The 24962-nt window shown below is 38.8% G+C and overlaps 1 protein-coding gene across 1 annotated transcript; it reads right to left on the minus strand.

Annotated features, from left to right (window-relative positions):
* Positions 1–7216: 7216 nt before the first annotated feature.
* Positions 7217–21697, minus strand: si:dkey-43k4.5 (potassium voltage-gated channel subfamily S member 2). Its single transcript, XM_056459023.1, has 2 exons — positions 20726–21697; positions 7217–8362 (listed from the first exon to the last, which is right to left on the minus strand). Exons 1-2 carry the CDS (start codon positions 21689–21691, stop codon positions 7865–7867), a joined length of 1464 nt encoding a protein of 487 aa, XP_056314998.1. The 5' UTR covers positions 21692–21697; the 3' UTR covers positions 7217–7864.
* Between the last annotated feature and the right edge of the window lie 3265 nt (positions 21698–24962).

Consider the following 24962-nt stretch of genomic DNA (forward strand, 5'->3'; position numbering starts at 1 on the left):
TTCAACAATCCAGTCAGTTCTCAGAGAACAAAATCATGCACCACCCTACATATTTTTCTCCTTTCAGAAAGCATTTCAATTGAATGCATGTTACAATAGTGGAAAAAGGAACAAACTTAATGTCTAGGGCAGCACTGTGGCTAAGTGGTTAGCATGATTGCCTCACAGCTAGAGTGTCACTGGGGCAAGTCCTGGCTAGACCAAGAGACCATTCTGTGTGAAGTTTGCATGTTTGCACCAAGTCTGTGTGGGTTTCCTTTGGGTGCTCCAGTTTCCCCCACTGGCCAAACACTGGCAACATCTGATAAAGCAGGGAATAAGCTGAATGAAATCGAGTGTGTGACTTAACTTTTGTTTCATGCTGACTTTAATGGTGCACTAAGTGTAACCCCGCTGGTTGTATACCACCCAAACTGCTTCGAGCTGGGATCAAACTAACTGCCTTCCGGCATGGGAGTCGGTTGCTCTACCAATGAGGCTAAAGACCATGGCCTCTAGCGTCTGTCGCTAGAGCACCTTTTAGAGGTCAGAGGAGTGAGCTTTACCTGCACAGCACTAGCTGGCCTCTGTGCTCTAGTGAAAGACACCATGGTCTTTAGCCTCTTTGTTAGAGTGACCGACTCCCATGTAGAAAGTTGGCAGTTTGATCCTAGCTCGGAACAGGTTTGGGGGTGTAGGACTGGCGGGGTTACACCAGGCTGGGTACCAAAACACGAGTTCAGCCAATCAGCAGTGAAGGGCATGTCTAGTAATAATAATAATTCCTTACATTTATATAGGACTTTTCTGGACACTCAAAGTGTTTTATGCATTTTTGGGGGGAATCTCCTCATTCACCACCAGTATGCAGCATCCACCTGGATGAAGCAAAGAAAACCATATTACGCCAGACCACACACCAGCTGATTGGTGGAGAGGAGACAGAGTGATGATTATGATATGGGGATGGTTAGGAGGCCATGATGGAGAGAGGCCAGTGGGCAAATTTGGCCAGGGTTAACCCTTCTGTCATGTTCACCTCCTACCTGTTACTTTAGTGTTCCCGGTCATAATTGTCCGGTCTTTTTTAACTGCTTTTAAATTAGCACAAAAAACATTTTTCACCACCAATTTTTTTTCAACATTCTTTAGCCGTGAGCACTGTCTCAAAGTAGTGTTTAACATGAATTTATAGAATTAGACATAAAATAACTGGAGTGAAAATACAAATAGCCACTGAAAGTGTTTACAAAATGAACATGTAATGTAATGGAGGTAATCACGTGGGAGGATCGGCACATAAGCGTGTTGCAAGAAATGTGTGCCCGCAAAAGACATTGCTCAGTCTGAAATGTGTGAGTGAGAGAGTTGGGGTGGTGTGTATGGGGATGTTGTCTGTCTAATAGATGAATATAGTCTGGATACCCATTCATTTCCTAAGGCGGTCCCTTTTGACAGGGAACACCACAGGCGTAACAAGGTTGACGAAAACACTTTCTCTTCTGGAAGCAACCTAGCATTGGCATGGGGTCTCCCATTCAGGTACTGACCAGGCGCAGCCCTACTTAGCTTGAGTGGGCGACCATGTGAGAGTTGAAGAGAGCTAGCTGCCAGCTCAACAACTGTAATGGTAATGAAAATATCAAAATGGCCTGAGGTCCTGTTAAGGTCTGGGCTTACTTGTTTTGGTGCTTATAAATATACATTTTTTTGGCAAAATTCATTTGGCAAAACTCATTTTGTGTAACATATAGAGTAAAATGTGCACTGCTATACAAATACCACTGAGAAAAGATCCATTTCTTTAGTATGATTCAGAGCAATATTGGTGGAAAATAAGCCAAGTTTATCCATTGAATTACTAACCCACAACATTGAGCTGCACTATATATGGCGGATGGGCAAGCTTAGTCCAGGATGGTCAGTGTTCTGCAGAGTTTAGCTCCAACTCTAATCAAACACATCTGCCTATAGCATTCTGGTGAATGAAGAAACTATTTGGCATGCTCACATGTGTTTGATTAGTGTTGGAGAAAAACTCTGCAGGACACTGGCCCTCCATGCATGCTAAATATCATCTCTCATAGACCTCCGCACATTTTAAGGGACCCATATAACTTCTGATTCATTCCTCAACTTCCTCACACATACCAATTTTAAGTGGTATATACCAACAGATTTGCTTGATTCCACTAGTTGACCCCTGACTCTAAGGTAAGATAATAACAATATGGACAATCAGCCAGGAAAATATCGATATTATTAGGTTTGCCCTCCAATTCCAAACATTTGATAGTAGGCTATACTGTTACCGGAGGTTAACCTTGTGAACTATGGGTGGCATTCAGTGACTGAAACTGTACCTTAGGTCTGCAGCTATATGGTATGTTCTCTGCTGGATCAGTTGCACAATTACTACCATTTTCAAAGCATCCCAAGAATCAATGATATTGAAGACAACATACAAGCCTGAAGTGATCTTATTCACAACACAATGAGTGAAACAACTGTATTGCTTTATGATTCTGCTAAGGGAAGTACGGGAGCACGGGGCACAAAGTAACGCGGGGTAAAATGTAACAGAGTTTTAAGGTATTTGCTCAGGGTTAACCATGGCATGCTTCCAAGGTTTTCACCACAGTGTCGGCAGACGTCTTCCTGCCAATTATTAAAAAAGTTTGGCGAAATTTGTATGAGAAACACAGGAGAAAACATTTTTGCAGCATAAAAGTATTTTTTATTATAGTTGATATTTTTTTATTTAAAAAAAAATTTGTGAAAGAATGTATGTAAAATATTATATTGTTGTGATCATCGTCTTCTAGGCTAAACGATGGAACAATTTTGAAAGGTGTAAAAAACACACAGTGACTGCTAGTCAGTTTTGAGGAAAACACGACAACGGGGTTAGTTGTAACAAGGTGTTACAAATAAGCCACACACTGTTGTACACCAACTAAATTAAAAAAATTATTTTAGAATTTTGAGTGCAATGTTAAAAATTTTTAAATAAAATATTTTTTAATAGACAAAAAAAACATTTATTGCCAATACTACAAAAAATGCATTGTATAATAATGTATAATAATGCAAATAAATCCAAATGTGTTTATTCAATAAATAAATAAACATACTGTGCTATGTAGAATAAAAAATAAGTTGAGCTTAACACTGAGGAAATATAGCTACTATTTAAAGTAAACTGAATTTAAATTAATTGTGTAAAATCTGCCACAATCTTCTAGTTACAACTTACCCTCTGTCTGTTACAACGTGCCCCGCAGGTGGGGTAAATAGTAACATTTATACTCCTGGCATTTTTGGCAATACTGCACTTAAACCAGAAGTCCAGGATAATTGAGGGACAGAAACTCAACTAACGAAAAAGGATTTAACCCTCACTGATGCTCCATAACGAAAGAAGATGCATTAAGAACTATAAGCAAATATAATTTTATCCCCAAATTCAGTACTGGCCATCAGAAGCAACAGAAGATACCCAATGTTTACCCAATTCCACTCAATTGGTGCACTTTACAGCCATAGCAACAGCCATATCACCTTGCAGCCCAAGACTGGTTACACACTGAAGCTAAGCAGGGCTGGATGGGACACCACATGGGAAAACTAGGTTGCTGTTGGAAGTAGTGTTAGAGAAGCCAGCAGTGGGTGCTCAACCTGTGGTCTGTGTGAGTCCTAATACCCCAGTAAAAGTGAAGTGGACACTTTACAGTCAGTGAGCGCTGTCTTTTAGATGAGACGTTAAACCGAGGTCCTGGCTGTCTGTGGGCATTACAAATTCCATGGCACTTCTCGTAAAGAGTAGGGGTATAACCACGGTGTCCTGGCTAAATTCCCTCTCGGCCCTTAACCATTATGGCCTCCCAATCATCCCCATCCACTGCATTGGCTCTATCAATGTCTTTTCACTCCATGCGGGGTAAAATGTAACACGGAGTTTCAAGGTATTTGCTCAGGGTTAACCATGGCATGCTTCCGAGGTTTTCACCACAGTGTCGGCAGACGTCTTCCTGCCAATTATTGAAAAAGTTTGGTGAAATTTGGATAAAAAACACAGGAGAAATCATTTTTGCAGCATAAAAGTCCTGTGGCTGCCGTTGCATCATCCAAGTGGATGGTGTGGTGGTGTGGAGAGACCCCCCTCATGATTGTGAAGCACTTTGAGTGTATTGCTATACACAATAAATGTGCTATATAAATACCCATTACATTACATTACACTTCAATTAATAATGATGTCTTTTGTTATTTTTTTTTTATAAATATAAAAACAGATGAATAAAATCATAGAATACAACAAGCGGAATTAATATTGATTTTTATTGCAGAACAATAATACATTTTATATGCAGTCAAACTGTTTGGCTGAATCAGGAATGTTCAGTCCTTGTGGGTCCTGACAAATCCGTGCCAACCTCTATGCAAACTATCAATAAAATGATGTCTAGGTATAGAATGATGTATTGATGTTCAGTTGGGTAGAGACCTGGTTACTACAAAGGCCATAGCATACTGTATAATTACAAGTTACCATATGAATAAAAATCTTTCATAATAATAGACCCTTTTCACAAGACGGTTATGGTGCATTTAACAATCATAAGCATCATAATTCCTTGAAAGTAATTCCTTTTAATATCTAGATTTTATTTTTAATGTACAATTTAAAGCTATACTTTATATTATTTGCATAAAAAAAACATAATTATCACTTATGTGATGTGTTTTTAATGCAGCATCTATGAGCGGGACAGTAATTTTAATGTTATTCTCTCTTCTGGCTGCCGGTATCAGTCTCACACAAGGTTTTTTCTTTTTTGAAAGTTGTGAAAACGCTATTTTAACAATGTTTTTCTTTTATTATTTGAGCAAATAGGCATACAAAAAAATATTTGTAGTACTCTCCTATTGACTACACTCCGCTGCACAACTTCCACTCCGGAGAAATGTGAAAAGGGTCCTTAAGCCAGTGTTTTACCAATCCACCTATGGAGGGCCACTGCTGCTTACAATTAAACTCCAGCCTTAATCAAATACACCTGAGCAAGCTACAGTAACCATTAGGTGCATCCCAAATCACATACTTATGAACTATTCTACACCATTTTGTAGTATAAATAGTGCATTCACACTGAAAACTCTAAAAAGAATAAGTGCACTTTAAATACCTGTATGATCAACCGCTAAAATTAAGTGTGGAGTGTCGGACACTTCATACACTCAACGGTCGCTGCTTTGCTCATGTAGCAGAAGGGGCGAAGCTTTTAAGCACTGATGTTGGATTACTTTATTTATTTTAGATTGTGAAAGCAGAATTCTCCTACGAGAGTGATTACTACAACTTCCCGGTGGTGAATGCAGCTCTAATCATGGCAGGTATTATTTAATAGTTTGGACATTTATTTTACTAATTTGGCAACGGACCAACGTCATCTGGGAAACGGTTTGAATTTCCACTTAATAAAAAAACCATTAGTGTTCCATTTGGGACAACACTATATTCATATACTAAGTTGAGTGTGTAAGTGCATAAATACATAGTGGATAAGAGCATGATCAGGATGTGAGCTGAACTCTGCAGTGTAATAGCCCTCCAGTGGCAGATTTGAGAACCTGTAAAAGCATAAAGATTATTACACAGACCAACTCTTGATGTTCCTCAGACAAAAGGCTGTATAAAGGATATCACAGTACACTTTTCACCCCACTTATTTCAATATATACTGTACACTTAGAGGAAATGGGTCATACCCACATGTACAAGAAAATGTAAAAGCACTCTATGACATACTGTCAGGAGCCGATGGTCGGCTGTTAGGCTTTCGATCCATTGGTCAGGCTAGTTGGTTTGCTGTGATCCACACGTCGGGATAATGTCTGAGCTCCTTGGCCTGATTCAACATGTCGAATCGATGTCAGCCATTGGCTGAAGAGAGCTGGTTATTCAGCAACAAATCAGAGCAGGAGTGTGACATATTGAAGTGACGTAGCAAATAAACAATTCAACACAAGAATAATCACAAAGAAGCATACTGTAATTTCATTACATTTCTCAAATACTATTTGAGAAATACTAATACGATTATTAAATTATCAGACATATTTGCACAAGCGAATCCATCCATGGTGAACGAAATTACTGTGATAAGGGTACTGAATGCTGCTTTATGCTTTGCACTTGTAAACAAAGACAGAACTAGATACGAGCTGACACAAGGCCAAAACACAGTTGGGTTTTGTCTGCGTTTGTTGTTTGAAGCCGACTTGTTGTGTACCAGTCTTAAGCATTAAAAGGACATAGTGATAATCACTCCATATCTCTATAAAACATTGTGCATTTCTGTGTGTGCTTCACACAGGTGAGTGGGATTGACAAACCACCTGTAGAAAGACTCTTCGCTCTAAATGTATCAGACACATTACTTAAGCTCCATCTTTCAATAACATAAAAAGGATAACTTAAATAAAAAGGATGTTTGTGAATGTACCACAAATCATGTAGCACTACTTGTTTTCTTCAACCTTAATTACCTCTTTTGCACAATATCTTGCACAATATTTGTTTGTCTTATGTAAAAGTATTTGTATAGTCAGTCTTAGGTTATGTGTATAGTTGCTGTAAGTATTTATAGTATAGTTAGTAGTTAGTATAGTGAGATTACCTCTCCGGTATGTTAGTTATGTAAAGGTTTAAAATAGCTCTCAACATTAAAGATTGATTAGTAAACATTAATGCATTTCCATCAACAGTGAGAGATAGCATTACAGTTTTATTTATTGCAGTATGTTAACGTTAGTCAAAAAACAACAGAATTTTACTAGTTATTAACAATAAAATTACTAAATGTTTATTTTAATACATTATTAGACATTAGCTAAGAAATTAAATAGTTCAAAAATGAAAGATACCTCATCATTTATTCGCCCTCATTTGGTTTTAAACCATTACGAGTTTCTTTTTTCTTGTTCAACACAAAATACTGGCTAAAAAACTACAACAACAAAAAATAGAGCATATTGCCACTGGAATTGTCAGTTCATCTCATATAAGTTTTGCTTTAAGGAATTTGAACACTTTAAAGCTCAATATCTCAAAACCATGCAGGTAGGTAGGTAGAGCCTTATAATTTAAAGTATAATTAATTTTTTTTTTTTTTTTCAAAAAAGTTTTTTGTTGTAAGTTAATAAGAAAATGCAAAATGTCTAAACTCCATTTTGGGGACCCATATTTTGTCGATTTTTAATTTCTTCCTAAGTTACCCACTTGATTGTCTGTAAGTCTTACGCTAGATAGAGAGCTGAGTTTGGGAGAAGCCTAATCATTCAGTCCTGTCAAACATTATCAACATTAAGAAGAACAAATATAATGTAAGCAGCAGCCACTGAGCTGTACCAGCATAAGATATTATCCTTAACTGCCTACAGCCCTACAGCCTGGGGTCGAGCCTTCTTCAAGGACAGCAATCCAATTTTGGTTATCATAATGAGCAGATGAATTTGTGAAATTTCAAGTTGTGCATGGGTATCTGGGTCCCCAAAACTGGAGCTGTAAACAAATGGAATACCACAGACAGTTTTTATTTATTGTATTACATTAACAGAAATTCAAATAATAGAATGATATCTTAGTGTTTACGGGTGACTTACGGATCTCGTTGTTTAATGCAGCCTAGAAGACTCGTAAGGACTTGTCTAGGAAGGACATAATATCATCAGAATGCAGCATTCTGTTTGAGAAACATCTGTTGTATTGACTTGCCATCTGGATTTTCAGTCAGAATATGATGTTTGATATAGGATAATGACTTTGTTAATATTAAAGTTAATATTAAAGTACTATTCACTTTTCTTGGATTTTCTTAGGTTAATGGACACATCGGACTGTATATGTAAATGGATGGTCTTCATAGCAAAAGTTGACAACTCCTCTGTCAAAATCCACATCTTCATCCATCTCTTCATCCTCCAAGCAGTGGCTATGCCCGTGTACTGCACTGTCTTCGCTGTTTCTCTGTTGCCTCATTACAAACCTCTTGTTATTGTTGTTTCTCACTGATGCCTCAAGAGCTTTCTGTTTGCGGTAAAAATGTGAAAACTTGTTAAAAATGATGGTGATGGGCAGCGCCACAACTAATGTGCCACCCAGGATGCAGCCAGATGCTGCTAGCTTTCCCGCCACTGTCACTGGCACCACATCTCCATATCCCACTGTTGTCATGCTAACTGTCCCCCACCACCAGCAAGCTGGGATTGTGTCCAAACCAACATCTTCCTCATTTTCTGCAGTGTAAGCCATTCCGGAGAACACTGATACACCCACTGCCAGGTAGAGCAATAAGATTCCAACCTCTCGGTAGCTGTGCTACATAAAGAAACAAAGACAAGTGGATTTTTTACATATTAAATGACAGTAGAAAACCATTCACTTGATTTCATATTCATTTCCATTGTTGTTATACCTAGATAAAAAAAGTAATTTTACAGAATCAAAAGACAATGTACAAAAAAGTGGTTGTTCTAGTTTCTTTAGTATAATCGAGTACAGTATCTTACAGTTGTGTTAAATAAACCATAATCAAAAAAGGTACTGTTTGTCAAGTTCTATTCTATATGACAGTGGTTTTCAAGGACCCACGGCACTGCATATTTTATCTCCTGTTATTTAACTTATTCCATTTTTTTCAACCATGAGCACCAATCACAGAGTACTGTTTCTACACAAATAGGTGAACAAGGCAGTCGTCAAGTTATCCATGGGCTAACCCTGCCCCTCCCCAGAAAGTGTAAAATTTTATGAACAGATGAACATTAAACATAACATTTCTGAAGAGCAATTTTTGGAGGGACTCAAATAATTTTGCTAAAATTGTACTAACACCCATGATTCCACAACTATGCAATAAGCGAGGCGTGAACTGGAAATTTTGGTATACTAAACACTGCAGACTCCAGAAACTAAGAACCAAAGAAACCCAGAGAAAGAGCAGAGAAATCCTAAGTATAAGCTCAGAGCTGCTGTAGACATTACATCAAGCAGTTAAAGAGCCCCTATTTTACATTATAAAAGGTCATATTTTGATTTTGGGTGTCTCCAACAACAGGCTGATATGCATGCAAGGTTAAAGAACACTTTCTTGCCTTATGCATTTAGTATTACCAAATTATCCCAACGACTCTCATATGATTCGTTCAGCGATTCATTTGTTCCCAAACCCCTCCTTAGTGCAAAGCTAATCTGCGCTGATTGGACCAATGACACAGTCTGTTGTAATTGGTTGACTGCGTTCAGCGTGAGACAGAGCGCAATGCCCACCACGGCTATGAAAGAGCATGTGAGAGCCCAATGCAGGAATGCAATGCAGCAATGCAGTTAAACATCAGCATATTACTCTACTCTTAAACCTAACCCCAAGTAATAACAATGACACACATTCAGTATTAATACACACAGTGGCAACTGTTGAACTATTTTGAAAATTGTTCGTGCCACGTGTGTAGGAACAACTGATGGCCATAGCAAAGACAAACAGCAGAGGATCTCGAGTTCAGGAACGTGTTCAAGTCGGTAAAGAAAGAAGCACGTGTCGTGTTTTCAACGTGGTTTTGGACGCAAAACTTTGCTGATCATTCGTATCAGCTGTGGCTAATTATCGTGTGTGTGTGTGTGTGTGTGTGTGTGTGTGTGGTCCTTTACTGACAGCCACGTGTGTGGATCTTGTCGGAAAATATGGCGAAAAGTCCTACATGACGGTAATAGTTTGATTGTGGTGTTTACTTCAATAATGCCACCAATATATGCATACTCCACGTGTCTTAATTCCATTTCTGTTTAGTTCAGTTATGACTTTAGTCGGATTAAGGTAATCAAAAATTGCTGTTTCGAGCTTATGTAGGCCTACAATCCAAAATTCATGTTTAACTGAATAAACAGTTAGTAAACACAAGTACATCTTACTGAACATAATTTATTTTCATCACCAATTATCATAGTAGAACAGTTTCTCAAGCAGTTTGTGATGCATTTTGGAAATAGAAGATGAGCCCCTGGTCTAATGTGCCACCTGGCTTGAGAAACCCGTTCTCAAAGACTTATTATTTGGGTAGTACACATATTCTGAATCCCTTCAGCAGAATTCAAATGAGGCATTTTAATCTAGAATAATTTCGAGATTAATCTAGATTAATCTATAAAAAAAAATCTATGCCCACCTATAATTTTGATCAATTATTTTGCACTGTCTGCCTTTCACTGGTCATTAAAGACCTTGCATCTTGGATCCTTGTTGTAGTGGGGTTTTTTTTTCAAGGAACGTGACAATAATAGGGGCTTTTTAACATTATTATTGGTGACAGCAGATTCATAGAAATATACATCAACATCATCTCAAAGAGAAATGTATCACTTTATATAAATAGCCTTGCTGGAGTTCTACAAAGATTAACTTTGTTCTCATAAAGAAACATATTTGGAAGGAGGAAGTTCGAAATGTTTCTAAACTTTAAACACATTTTTTGTCCTATTTGAATTGTTCAATTACATACACGACTATTTAAAAGTATAACAGTGTTCATTTACAATATGCAGGGTGGTTATTAATCATGAGGGGGACAAGCCACAGATATCCCTGGGATTACATAGTAAAGTGTATTGTTTTGTATTATAGCATTTAAAACTTAATGGATGCTACATCATAACTGCTGTAGGTTTCTGTAATCTGTGGTGTGTGTGTATTTGTGTGTATAAATAAATAATTATTTAACAATTTATTTATTACACATTTCCAGTGCAACAATTCACATTAACTGACTCGTTCTTTAATGAGTGTGAATATGTACATGAAACCATTGATAATATTACATCTTACAGTTTTTGTGAAAGTATTTTAAGACTAAAACAATCCAAATGTACTTAAATAATAGGTTTACTAAGGATCTTAAAATATGTTTAAATAAGGAAGGGTGGCTCAGTGGTTGGCACTGTCGCCTCACAGCAAGAAAGTCGCTGGTTTGAGTCATTTCTGTTTGCATGTTTTCACAGTGTTGGCGTGGGTTTCCTCTGGATACTTGGGTTTCCAACACAGTCCAAAGACATGTGGTATAGGTGAATTGAATAAGCTAATTTGATATAGTGTTTGTGTGTGAATGCAAGAATGTATGGGTAATTCCCAGTACTGGGTTACGGCTGAAAGGGCATCCGCTGCATAAAACATATGCTGGATAATTTAATTGTGGCAACCCCTCATAAATAAAGGGACTAAGCCAAATTAAAATCAATAAATAAATGAGGAAAAGGTGCATTTATAATAGGATAAATGAATTAGTTAGAAAATGGAAGGTACTCGGGGGTTGAATAAAAAAAAAAAAGCTAAATTAGCATATAAAGACTAGACTGAGAATACATTATTTAAAGGCATTGCTAAGAAGGCATGCGAAGGAACTAATAGTGTGAATGATGGGTTAAAAGTTTGTGTGTTAAGATTGCATTTTAACTATCTAGTGCAGGGGTGTCCAAAATTTGTCCTGGAGAGTCCAACACAATCTCACAGCAATTTGTAACTTTTTGATTTAGGGGCTAATTCGTACGAATTCGTACGATCTTATTCGTACAATTTAGTACGATTTGCTCATCCCCCAATGACGGTTGGGTTTAGGGGTGGGGTTAGGTGCCACGCCTCCTTTTTAAAAGCTTACAATTTCGTACGACTGAACTCATACAAATTCGTACAAATTAGCCACTAAACTGACAAAACGTAAAATACTTACGTTTTCTCGTGAGATCAGGCTGGAGAGTCACTCAATCAGTCAGTCAGTCGACAAAGGCCTCTGGTGAACTTGTACTCGCGAGAGAAATTTGAGATCACTAAAAGTGTACACAGCAGATTTGCGAAAACAAAAACTGCAAAAATGCTTCAACCTCCAAACTTCACCATTGGTATGGTAATTTTGGGTCATAAGGGCCAAACATGACATGTGGTATTGTTGCCTAAAAGTTAGGTTAAGGTTGTTAAAAGTTAAGGTTGTCCAAATGTTTTGTAACATATTTCAAACCATCTTCAACATGCCTTTTCTTCAAAAATGGAGCTTTCCAAGGTGAGCATACATCGAGGCCATAGCGGTTAAGCACATTGCATATAGATTTCTCTGTGACGATTGTACCTGCTACCAAGTCTCTCTGTAGCTCTTTCTGAGTGGCTCTTGGATTGCTCTTTTGATTAACCTTCTGACTCTCTGATCATAAATCTTATGACGAGCTTCTTCGCATTTTAAGGTGATGGTCAAGTTTTTGTCTTTCCACTTGTATATGGTGGAGCCAATGGTGCTTACAAAAACATTTAGTAGGTGCATGTAAAAACTGTCTGTAACCGATACTATTTTTATGCAGCACTACAATCTTGTTGCAAAGGTCTTGGAACAGCTCTTTGCCTCTACCCATCATGAGATGTTTGTATTAGTATATATAGAGGTGAGTAAGGCAATCTGCAATATCCTGGCTGATACTAATTGGCACAAACAGGAGGTTGATCTAATTGGTGAAATCAGATGTTGTCTTGCTCAGCATTGGTGAATTGCTTTTTATTTGTCTGTTCAATACTTTTTTTTATTCTCCTATTTCGCATTATTATAAATAAGGTTTTAAGGATTGTAATTTTCTCCAACATCTTGTCAGAATTTCTTGTGAATTGCTGCACTGGAAATGCATTTAATCAAAATTAAGCTTCAAGCTATGAATACTTTTTATGCAAAGGTTTGGGCCCCTCTGAGGCTTTCAAACAGAAATCCGTAGGGTAGCAGTACTGAGATGTGTGAAATAAAATAAAAAATATATATAAATAAATAAATAAGCTGTTAAAAGTTTGTCCACCATCTCTTTTGTGTGGATTTTGAAAGCTGTAGTCACTTAATGCTGACCATTCTAACACAAAATTGATGTGAACCTTAATACTACTAAAGCTGCGGTCACACTGGACTTTTCTCCCCATAGACTTCCATTCATACGTATGCGAATGCAGCAGACCGGAAACGCAAGCTTGTGTGACAAGTTTCGCAGTTCGCTGCGTTGCAAAGTTCAAGCTTGGTGAACTCTGACCTGCGAAATTGCATTACTTGACTGCGCGAGACCAATCAATGATCAAAACATGACCTCTCCGGACAGAAATTTAAAATATAGACCAATTGCTCGCTTTTTAAATGTCTAATCATCTTGTTTAATCCCCGCCCCTTTTTGCAGCGCTGATTGACAGAATTTTGCATGCTCAAACTCTAGTGTGATAGCTGAGTGCTTGTTGAGCTTCTCCTTATTGTGAACCAGAAAGTAGCAACATTGAAACATCAAAAGAACTTCCTAATGATCTAAAAACTAGGATAATTCGTCAACATGAATTTTGCGAAGCATACAAAAAGCTATCACAAAGAAGATTTTATCTCCACAGTCAGAAGTATAGTACAATAGAAAAAGAAATATAGCAAATGGAAGGCCACAGAAACTGTAAAAAAAACTATATCTGAAAGGCAAAGAATGGTTAGAATGCTCACAGACAAACTACAGACCACCTTCAAAGAGCTCCTGTCAGCGCACTCTTCACAAAGAACAGCTCAATGTAAGGGTGATACGGAAAAAGCCTTTTCTGCATTGTGCCAACAAGCAATCATTTGAGGTATGCAAAGGCTCATCTGGACAAGCTTGAATCATTTTGGAATGATATACTCTGGACAGATGAAACTCAGATCAAGATATTTGATCACAACCACAAGCGCTTTGCATGGCATACAAAGAACACAGTGTTCTAGGAGAAGATCCTGCTTCCCACTGTAAAATTAGGTGGAGTTTCCATTATATTGTGGAGATGTGTGGCAAGCACAGGTACCACAAACATGGTCAGAGTTGAAGGTCGAATGGATTTCATCCAGTATGAGCAGATTCTTAAGAACAATGTTCAGGAATCAGTCGAGAGGCTGACGTTATGCCAGAGTTGGATGTTTCAGCAGGACAATGACCAAAGCATAGTTCCAGCTCTACCAAGGAATCATGTGCAGACACAGTTACAATGTTCTAGAATGGCCATCCGAGTTTCCAGACTAGAACATCATCGAAAATATATGGATTGATTTGGAAAAAGCAATCTTGAAATTTTGCAAGGAACAATGTTCCATAATATCTTGCTAATGTTCCTTCCATACAGCCAGAATAAAGGGATTTATCCTTGGCTATAAAAAACGTCTACAGGCTGTTTTTTCAGCAAAAGTTGGCTCTACAAAATATTGATGTCATTATTTTGCACCTGTGTGATTTTTTTTTAACTTAAATTGCATTGCATCTGCTGATTTTACAAATGTTAGGTCAGAATTTAAATGTCCCCTATTTTTCTGGAAAAAATGATAGTAATCTAAGTTAAGAATATTCTAGAAACAGCCCTGCTGTCTCATTTAATGACGTATGAATAGGTGCAAACTTGCACATGTGCTTGTGCTGTTTGTCTACAGCAGAGAGAGAGGATGTAAATGTTTTATTGTTCATCAAACTGGGTGGTACAGTACATGTCCTTATCTTGAATCCAGTATAAAAAGATAAAAACTCTTGATCCTCTACTGTTGTGAACATGCTTAGGACCATTTACTGGTTTTAATGCAGAGGTGCTCAACCCTTTTCCTGGAGATCTACCTTCCTGTAGAGTTCAGCCCCAACTCTGATCAGCACACCTTAACCAGTTAATTAAGACCTGAACAGCACTTGATAATTACAGGCAGGTGTGTTTGATATGGGTTGCAACTGAAATCTGCAGGAAGGTAGATCTTCAGGAACAGGGTTGAACACCCCTGTTTTAAGGTAATAATGTATGACTTTCATTATGTAATTGGTTCTTAAACACATTCCCGGATCACCTCCAACACTACGCTTTGCAAGAGTTATGTGACAGACTTTTTTTTAGATCTTAGAGGCTCTGTCTGAAAAGTAGAATATGTAACACATTCCAAAATATGTAGTCATCAAGGTACATCTGAATCCTAATTCAGCTTCTCTTCTTTTCTCCTGAGAAACCTTCATCTTATTAATTTTTGTAGACAGCATAGATGTATCTTTTACTGCCATTTATATCCAAAAATCTTAACTTTCAATTATTGTCAGTTGTACTGAATAAAGATGGCATCTAAAAGCTATAAATGGTGATCTTTATGTGTAGATGATGTGTTCTGACCAGCTTTTTAGCTAAAAATACTTTGCAGAAAGTCACCTGCATCTTGAATAACCTGAGGGTGAATAAATATTAGCAAATGTTATTTAATTTGTGGGTGACCTATACCTTTACAACAGAGTCGCGTGAATTCAACTGATGCTGTATCTTAATTTACTATCAAAAATTATGTCCTAAAGAATCACCATGTCTAAGGCTGCATTTACACTGCAGATTTTAATGGTCAATTCCAATTTTGTGACTATTATTAAATTATTATTTGTACTATTAACTTATTATTTGTGCTTAAATTATAGCTTGTAAAAAATTAATCCTACTCTAAAGAGTTAGAGGTTTTGGACAATATTAGCCTTAAAGGTGAACTATATAACGTATGTGAAGTATTGCAGTCCAAAATCAAAACAACTTTTCACTCAGATCACCTCAGGTACTGATTATGTGCATTATTCAGTGTTAAATGCCACCAATGTGAGTTTGAATACCATTTCACATGACATTTATTGCCATAATGAAAGCATATAGTTTACCTCAGATCTTAATATACAATAACTAGCAAACATTAATTTTGAAAATGAAAGTTAAAACCGTGTTAGACTTGGTGCAAGCCAAATTTATAACAGTTACTCAGCATGCACTTTTAATATAGTTAAAGAAATTTTTAATGTATTAATTAGACTATAAACTTAACCATTTTGTTGGTTAGGTCACTAGTCTTTGGTTCTGAATGGCTCTTGTATTTACATGTTTCTGTGTTATTAGGACACAGTGTTGCGTTTGTAATATTTGTATTATTTGATTAAAAAAAAAAAAAAAAAAGAGTTGCACACATCAGAATTTGGCTTAAAATCAAACCAAAAATCACACAGTGCATGCCTGGCCTAATGTGTCTGGCTTCCGTTATCTAAGCCAATTTTAGCAATATGTAATTAGAGGGTACAAAAGTAAAGGGGTATAAAGCAGACTTCTTAAATGCTTTTCACACTTTGATTACCCAGGGATATCAGCATTCTAAACACTGCTTTTGACCCCGGGTAAAGACCTGTTTAAACCTGTAATTTGAAAGCTGTGTTAGCACTGCATTTTACCTGGGGTTATAAAACCCTGCTATGAGTGGCGTTTCCGTGTTTCTGCTGTACACTTGGCAAAAGACAACTAAGCAGCAAGGCTCATGTCATGTCAAACACGGAAAGCACATGTCATGTAAACAGCAGTCAATAAGAGAACAGTATGGAAACATTAAATGGAATATGTGTAAATGCATTTATTTGTAAATTTGTATTGGTTTTCTTGCCTTTGCTCATCTTAAGAGGCTCAGCTAAATACATATATGGCAATATTTTATATAACTTACAAGACTACAAAACTGGAGGGCTAAATAAGAGCATGCTTGAGATTTGTGCACGCTTGCATATCGTGTCTCTTGAAGTGCCACACCCATAAGCGGCTGTGTTTATATACCCTCGTGCTCTACAATGTAAAAAAACATTCCTGAGTGCACATTTTCAGACACAAAGATGCATTCTGTGTGAATGAGCCCTAAGATTATGCAATATGCAAATAAGCCAGGGTTTGGGAATGTACAGTGTGAAATGTCTTTTAATGAATACCCAAGACTGTTTGTTAACCCCTGGTATAGTATAAACAGTGTGAAATGTGATTACAGATAAGCCAGTACTCCGTCTACCTGGGGTTTAGGATGACCCAAGGTTAACATTTTCACATGCGAAAAGCCATGTTATATGAATGTACTGTATAAATGTTAACACAATGGTAATTGGTCTTACTGTGGACTGTATGTTCTTGACACTATAGAGCTGTTTACACCTGGTCACAGTGCTGCAACACTCAACGCAATGCCACATGACAGTTAGGGATGTTTGTCTTTCGTTATATACACAAATTTAACCAAAAACTTTTCAGAATCTCATCCATTTAGCAGAGACACATTTATGTGGCCAAATGTAAATTTTTCAAAAATCAGATAACTATCCGGTGAGTAAGAAAACAAGCCAATAAATGCCAATAAGTTGGCACCCAGCAGCTCTCACAGCTGATGACACTTACAATCAGCTGAGTATAAAGCCATCATCTATCATCTAAGAAGCTGAACATACAGCTATCAGCTAAGGAACAACTGCTGTGGTGATGGAACACAAGCAATTTCGTTCCCTCCCTTGGGGAATGTGGGTTACATTTGTATCCATTCCGTTTCCCAGCAGGGCAATGCTGTGTGTCATCTGACACAATTGGAGGAGTGTCTGGAAGGCGCCACAGCAGTTGAGCCTTGCCATGGCCTTTCAAGAAGTTTGCCAAGCACTGCGTGGGGAACTAATCTGCACGTGATGGGTATGGGATCGCATAGGGGGGGCTGTGCATAGTGTTTTGACACTGAGCTTAGTTTCCTCCATTCGCAAACTGGAATTATCCAGTACACACATAGAAACCGGTTCCACCCGAAGATAAAATATTTATAAATACATATAAATATAAATATACATATATAAATCTCACTAATAGGTTAAGTGTCTCCCAGCCCACAGCTCTACAAATGGCTGTTATAGAGGCGCCATTTGCAAATGCCCAGGAGGAGAAAAAAAATCCCTACTGAGTGCGCTTCGGGGAACACAGCTCGCCCTGGCACTGATAAGTGAGGGTGATGGCATCACTATTCAGTGGGCCAACCTCTGCTTTGATAAGGCATTTCCGTCTGCTGATCATAACAGAAAAAGAGCTGCTTAGAGGCATATGATCTAAGTGCGCTCTCATAAGCACGGTGCGCAAACAAGACACAGCAATGAATGGGGCAATGCTTGCAGGTTTACTACCTGCTCTAAAGAGAAGCTGGGCCGGGGTCTCAAAAAAACACAATTTGCTGACTGAAAATGCCTCAAAATAGCTGAACCTCTTGACTGATTCCAACGTGACCAGCAGAGCTGTCTACATGGACAGAAAATTAAAAGATACTGAGTCAAGTGGATTGAACGGACCTCACTAGAGATCACAAAGCTACAGAGAGATCTCCAAAAGGGCATGAGAGAGCGATGGCATGGATTTAACCATCTTGCATCTCATGCCTCAGAGGAACCAAATAATGAGTGGATGCTTTCTCAGCATGGTGCCATCCCCGCATCCTCAAAGCAGAGATGGCAGCAACACAAAACCCTTCAGTGTGGAGGGGACAGACCCCACTCCAGCAGCTGAAGGAGAATAGAATCACACGGATCTGTTTAGTACTCTTCTCAGTGAGAAGTGCACCACACAGCCAATAGACTCCACTTCTGGTTGGAGTCTTGGTTCCTGGTTGACCCAAAACCCCAACAGTTAAAGGTGTCGGAGCACCAGATCCTCGTGCCCAATTGACTGACCCTCCAGATCATGCTAAAAATAAGCCAATCAAAAAAAAAGCAAAAAACACAGATGCCTGGAAGCTGAAGAGGCATAGGGCACTTTCCGTGAGCCTTCCAAAACAGGGAACAGCCTGAAGGGGAGAACCCTGTTCTGCCATCCACGGCCCCCTCTCGCACACCAGAGAAACGGTACACATGGGGGAAAACACAACATGGAAGTGACTGTTCTTCAGGTCCATAGCTGCATCCAATCCCACAGACAATGAGCATTTTGACTGGCATCACGTGGAGATAATGGTTCAAAGATAGATAGAATTGGTAATAGTGCAGATAGAATTGGTAATAACCCACCGTTGAAGTGTACGATGAAGTGTGGGCAAAATCCGCTATCCATCACGGCTTGATTGCATTCTTTGCAAGGAGGACTGCAATTTCCTTGTGCAAGTAAGGGGTGGAAGCTGTGTTGACTACAGAGAGATACACGCCCGTGAGCTTGGGAGGCTGTATGGTGAATTAAATCACATAGCCGAGTCTGACCATCTGGAAGAGCCACTGCAACAGGCTGGGCAGCACTAACCAGTCTCACAGCAAGAACAGGCGGCACCACCAGAGTGATCATGGACACACCCACTGTGGGGCAGCTTGGGGATAGGGAGTGCTCAACCACGGGAAGTGAGCGTCCTGAGGAAGAGCTGAAAATGAGAGATTAGCTCTTCCCACGAAGAAGCTAGAGGCGATAGAGAAAGGAACCCATCCACTGGCACCCTCGGAGCCTGTGGCAAAGTGCACCAAAGCTGTGAGCTTGAAGGCAGCGCGTCCCATGTGGGCAGAGTTTGGGCTCTCACGGAGAGAGGAGAAACCGCTTTTTCTTGGATACTATCTGCCTCGTGTGGCATGCTGCATTTATCTGCAGGGGGAAATCGCCTGCCTCAGGGTTGCTTCGTGGTTCTTTTACCAGACTTAACGGTGCCCTGGAGTGGGGTGTCGACTTCCTGCAGGGGGGCTCGACATGAAGGAGGCTCTCAGTGGGGTGCGGCCAACACAGATAGGCTGTTCTTTCACCGCCTAAGACTCCTAGCTACCGAATGACCACTGTGTGGCCATCATCTTTTCCATAGCACGGGTGGGCGACTTGGTTCATGAGAGCATTGTCGGCCACCGTGTGGAGTTTATGCTCAAGCCTGGGGAAGAAATATCCTCGTGCACTTGCACTGATACCGTGGTGCGGGATCTGGCCATGAGACACAGATAACCCATATGCCTTGGAAGGGGGTCTCGGCTTACCTCTCAAGACATCTCCATCCCCAGGACCGTCGCAAGCATAACTGGCACTCTAGGCAAACGATGATCATGCTGCCCTCCCTCAAATGAAGAACCGGGGGGGGGGGGGGGGGGGTGTTGGAGTTAGGGGGACAGTGTTGCAGTGGGGATGGGGTGTTGCCATCCTGGGTGATCGCCCATATTGCCCATGCCTAAATCTGCCACTGTCCAGCCCTACCACCATTGCACCCTGGAAGGTAGTACCCAGTGAAACATCCAGGGACAGGAGAATCACCCAGCTCAACTGCTGCTGTCTGTGTCATTATCCACTGGATACATGAAGCTTGATCTCTCTGGATTCAGCTTGGCAGATGTTGTTTATAGCATGAGGGTTCTGAAGCAAAAGTCTGCTGAGCTTCCCACAGATGACGGCTTTATACTTTATACTGATTGTAAGTGCCATCAGCTGCGAGAACTGCTCATAGGCATTCATTGACTCGTTTTCTTACTGTTCAAAATGATTGGCTATCTAGCAATATCATCTAAATGTCTCAGATGACACACAGCATTGGAGTTCCATTCCTGTTGGTGTACTGATGTTACTGTATACCTAACCTTGAAATTCCTCACATTATTTCCTTATATCAGCTAATGATACAGAAGTCTCACAAATATACATTTTACTTCTGAGGGCCAGAGTTGAAAACCCCTGTGCCACAATTAATAGAACATACAGATAACTTTCCGGATAAACTAACCATACAGATCACATTCCTTCTAATCTTGAATTTAGGGTAGATAGTTTGCAAATTGAGAAGCATGGGTATTTCTTCAGATAAGATAATACCCTGGGTCTCCCTAGAGGTCCACTATTGAAAACCACTGCAATATAGCTTGTGTACTTGTACAATGGCAGTGTAGTCTCACCCGTAATGTGGCACCCAGAGACCTTAAACCTGTTGAATGCCTGGCCAACTTCAGCACCCTGAAGATTCTCATTAGCCGCAACACCTGGACCAGTTTTCCCAAGTTGCCCAGCTCAGACTCGCTTCCGATGAGCATATCAAAAAAGATTGTGATGTAAATTGGCATGACTGAGATTATATCAATCACATTAAGTGGTAGCAGGAAGAATTTACGATGGTTTGGAGCAAGAAGCATACGTGTTACTACTTCAAAGGTAAACCAGCAGATGCAGAACACTTCTAAAACATGCATAGTTGGGTCTTCAATTAGATTATCGTTTTCATCAAATTTCTGGTATTCTGGAATGCTATTGATGCACATGGTAGCAATTGAAATCAACACCACACAAATGGAAAGCAAGCTGAAAAGTTTGCTTGGGATTGAATATCCAGGATTTTCCAGTGTTAGCCACAGACACTTCCGAATGTTTCCAAAACGCATTTCATGGAAGTGCTCGATGTCTTTGTTCAGATCAGAAATTTCATCAACCGATGTATCTACACTGCTAACATCACTCTCTTCATCCCAGCTTTTATGATGTCTCTCCAGTTTGCGATCAAGATAGCGGTAACTACAGCAGCTGTCTAGAAAAAAATCACTTATGCCCCAGTATTCAATTTCCTGAGAGAAGGAAAAAATGCATAGCTCTTCCATAATGTGCAGCTTGCCAGTCTGGTAAAAGTGCAGGACATAAGGGAAAAGGCCAGGGTTACGGTCAAAGTAAAACTCTTTCCGTTGAACATCAAAGTCATCACAGAGCTGTAGAATGTCATCCTCAGAGTCACAACACAGGAGTTGGCCAAGACGTGTGTCCGGAAACTTCTTCAGAATGCTTGAGCATAGAGTGTGTCTCAAGCCACCCACATTGATGTGTAAAAGATGGTCTTTAGGATCCAAAATCCACCAAGCGGTTCTTTCCTTCACCATGGTTTACCTACATGCTGTAATGAAATAAAAGACAGTTTTAGTATTGCTGTTGAATTTACAGTTTTTTTTATGTTCAAAGTAATTATTGGAATTATTTAATTGTAAATATTTCTTCACTTCTTGAGACAATGATCATGGTTAAGCCCAACTGCTGTAGAACTTTGGTGTTCATGTTATTTTCACACTATTCAGTGCTTCATTGCAAACTCTGTAATTTATTTATTTATTTATATATTTCTCACACATACATACATGCATACAAACAAAATAAAATTCCAACACAGAACGCTGAATAACATATCTAAGGGTACAGTGCAACATGTTTATGATTGAAGTAGGTCAGCTAAAGCAGCAGAAGACAAAACTGCGTGCCACTTGTTTTAGCCCAAAACAGGAAGCTGAAGCTATAATTCACATGGGCTCACCAAAATTTGAAATTTTCTGTAGCTTTCATATGGTATGGTCAGCATTGATTCATCTTGCCTTTTTTCAATGAATCAAGCTGGTAGAGGTGGTATAATATGAGAGGGATTTTCTTGGAACTATAGGACTGTTTACTGCGCTGCAACACTCACAATGCCACATGACAATTAGGAATGTTTGTTTTGTTTTGTTACACACAAATTAAGCTAAAACTTTTCAGAATCTCACCCATTTAGCAGAAACACATTTACGTGGCCAAATGTACAGCGGGGAAAATAAGGATTGAACACATAATATTTTTTTTCCTGGGAATAATCTTCCTAAAGGAGCTGTTGACATGGAATTGAACCAGATTTTGGTAAACATTAAAATAAAAACAAAACAAAACAAAAAAAATTGTTATAACAAATTAATGACAAAAGGAGCAAGTACTGAACTACTTAAATGTATTTAATACTTTATATAAAGGCTTTTTGGTGATGGCACATTAAAGACGACTCTCATATGGAGAATGAAGTCACATGAATTCACTGAAGTCAACAGAGTGTAAAAATCCTGTAGGTCTCTATCAGTTCTGATCTTTGATTTGTATTTTATATTGGATTCCAGTCAGGTGTGCCATTCTACAGCTTTATTGACTTTTTCTGAAAGCATTTGAGTTTCCTTGGCTGTGTTTTGGATCATTGTCTTGCTGAAATGTCCACTCTGGTTTCATTGTCATCATCCCGATAATGTAGAAATTGGACTGAAGCAGCTAATAATAGTTTACAATAATGAAGGGCAGAATGTAACTGAATAACTACTGAAAGGTTTCAGCTGCTCTCTGGGCATTCACTGCCTTTCTACACCTCCATTTCTTCATGTGTTTAATACTTTTTCCCGCATCATTTCATATTATTACGCATAAACTAATTAGATATTACGCGTAAACTAATTTGATTTGTTTTCTTTGCATATATGGATTTCTTTTTTTGTTACCAACATCCGGGAAAATTTCAAGTCAACAGCACCTTTGGAAATATGTTTTTTGAAAAAAAATTGTGACGTGTTGAATACTTATTTTCCCAGGTGTAAATGGAACCATTTTCAGATATACATCCGGTCGGAGACAATGCATGAAGTGACTAGGTGTAAAAACCAATATGAACTTTACTATTAACTGAGCATTGTTTTGACCAGTGGATCTCAATCTCAGTCCTCATGCCCAGCCACTCTCTATATTTTGCATGTCTTTCTTATTGGAAACATCTGATTCACATAACCAAATCTTTAAAAGAGAGCTCCATGCATGAACTGTGTTCAGACTGACAGAGTTTCTACAGAGTGTGAAAAGGTACCTTTACTTCACTTTGGATCTGCCTGCAGTATCTTTACACACAACACTTCACTGGTGTAAAATGTGAATTCAATTACTCTTTATTCCTGTACAGCTTTTTACAATGTAGATTGTGTCAAAGCACTTTAACATAAATGATGGGATGGATAATAAAAAGGCATAATATTTCAAGTTGTGGAACATTCTAGCAATTCAGACAAGGTTAAGAGTAGCGTAGAACGCTGGTGTAGATCTAGTTTAATTGAAACTGTTTCAGTTTAGTTTAGTTTAGTTCAAATGTCACTGCTTAAGTTAATTTCTCTTAGAGCAACTCCACCAACAATCCTCTTTAAATGTATACATTTTAAATAGGCATTTCACACAGTAAAATGCAATTTGAATTAAATATTACTCCATTCAAACTTAAGTCATGGTGGAATATTCGATTGATTCCACTTACAGTCAAATTAGAACAAATGTCTGATGTTTTAGGAGATACACACAAAACTTGCAGAGCAGTGCAGCACAAGGACAAGAATTAAGAACCATTGGTTTAAACACTACAGCCTACCTAAGTATTGTTACTGACCATGTACATCCCCAGTCTACCCATCCTGTGATGACAACCTCTTAGGTTACAATCCCTGCTCTATATTATGTAGGGGATAAAATACATCTAGGCAGTTGTTAACGCTAGGCACAAATTGGCTAATTGGGATTCCCGGTTGGCCAGTCTGTGTTTTTTGGTCTTGTCATGTCACTGGGTTAAAATACGGTTGCTGTGCTAGGCTGACTGTACTGAACACTACAGAATACACTGTACTTATAGCAGCCCCCCTTTTTTGTTGATTATTTTACTGCAGCCTTTTCTCGTACCCCTGCTCTCTTTTTATTCATTATTTTGTTGCAGAATCTCTGGCAGAGTGCAGCAAAAATTCTTGATGACGTAGATAATGGCGTAATAACCTTTTGATCTGACAGTGGCAAATTGCTCAAAAAAGCAAGTTGTTGTCGGTGATATCACCCTGCAGCCCAAGACTGGTTGTTCAAGCAGGGCTAAGCAGGGCTGAGACTGGTTATTAGGCAAGGCAAGGCAAGTTTATTTATATAGCACATTTCATACCCAGTGGCAATTCAAAGTGCTTTACATAAACAGGAATAAAAGAAACAAGTATAAGAGAAATAAAAACAAATAATAGAAATGGTAAAAATAAAAATAAAAGCTGATAAAATGTGTTATAAAAGAATTAAAAAGAAGAGAAAAACATAGTACATCTGTCGGACGTAGCACAGTGCTCATTTAGTAAAGGCACAGCTAAACAGATGTGTTTTCAGTCTTGATTTGAACGTGCCTAATGTTGGAGCACATCTGATAATTTCTAGAAGCTGATTTCAGCAGCGAGGGGCGTAGTAGCTGAAAGCCGATTCACCCTGCTTTGACTGAACTCTTGGGATTTCTAATCTATTTGATCCTAAAGATCTGAGTGATCTGTTAGGTTTGTATTCAGTGAGCATATCTATAATGTATTGAGG

The sequence above is a fragment of the Danio aesculapii genome, chromosome 6 (genome assembly GCF_903798145.1).
Source record: "Danio aesculapii chromosome 6, fDanAes4.1, whole genome shotgun sequence".
NCBI classification, from domain to species: Eukaryota; Metazoa; Chordata; class Actinopteri; order Cypriniformes; family Danionidae; genus Danio; species Danio aesculapii.

Excerpts from the sequence above, each read along its gene's own strand:
- si:dkey-43k4.5 (XM_056459023.1), bottom strand. The coding sequence starts at position 21,691 with ATGGTGAAGGAAAGAACCGCTTGGTGGATTTTGGATCCTAAAGACCAT. Across the intron at positions 8,363-20,725 it reads CTCTGGGTGCCACATTACGG|CACAGCTACCGAGAGGTTGG; the intron begins GTGAGACTACAC and ends TTCTTTATGTAG.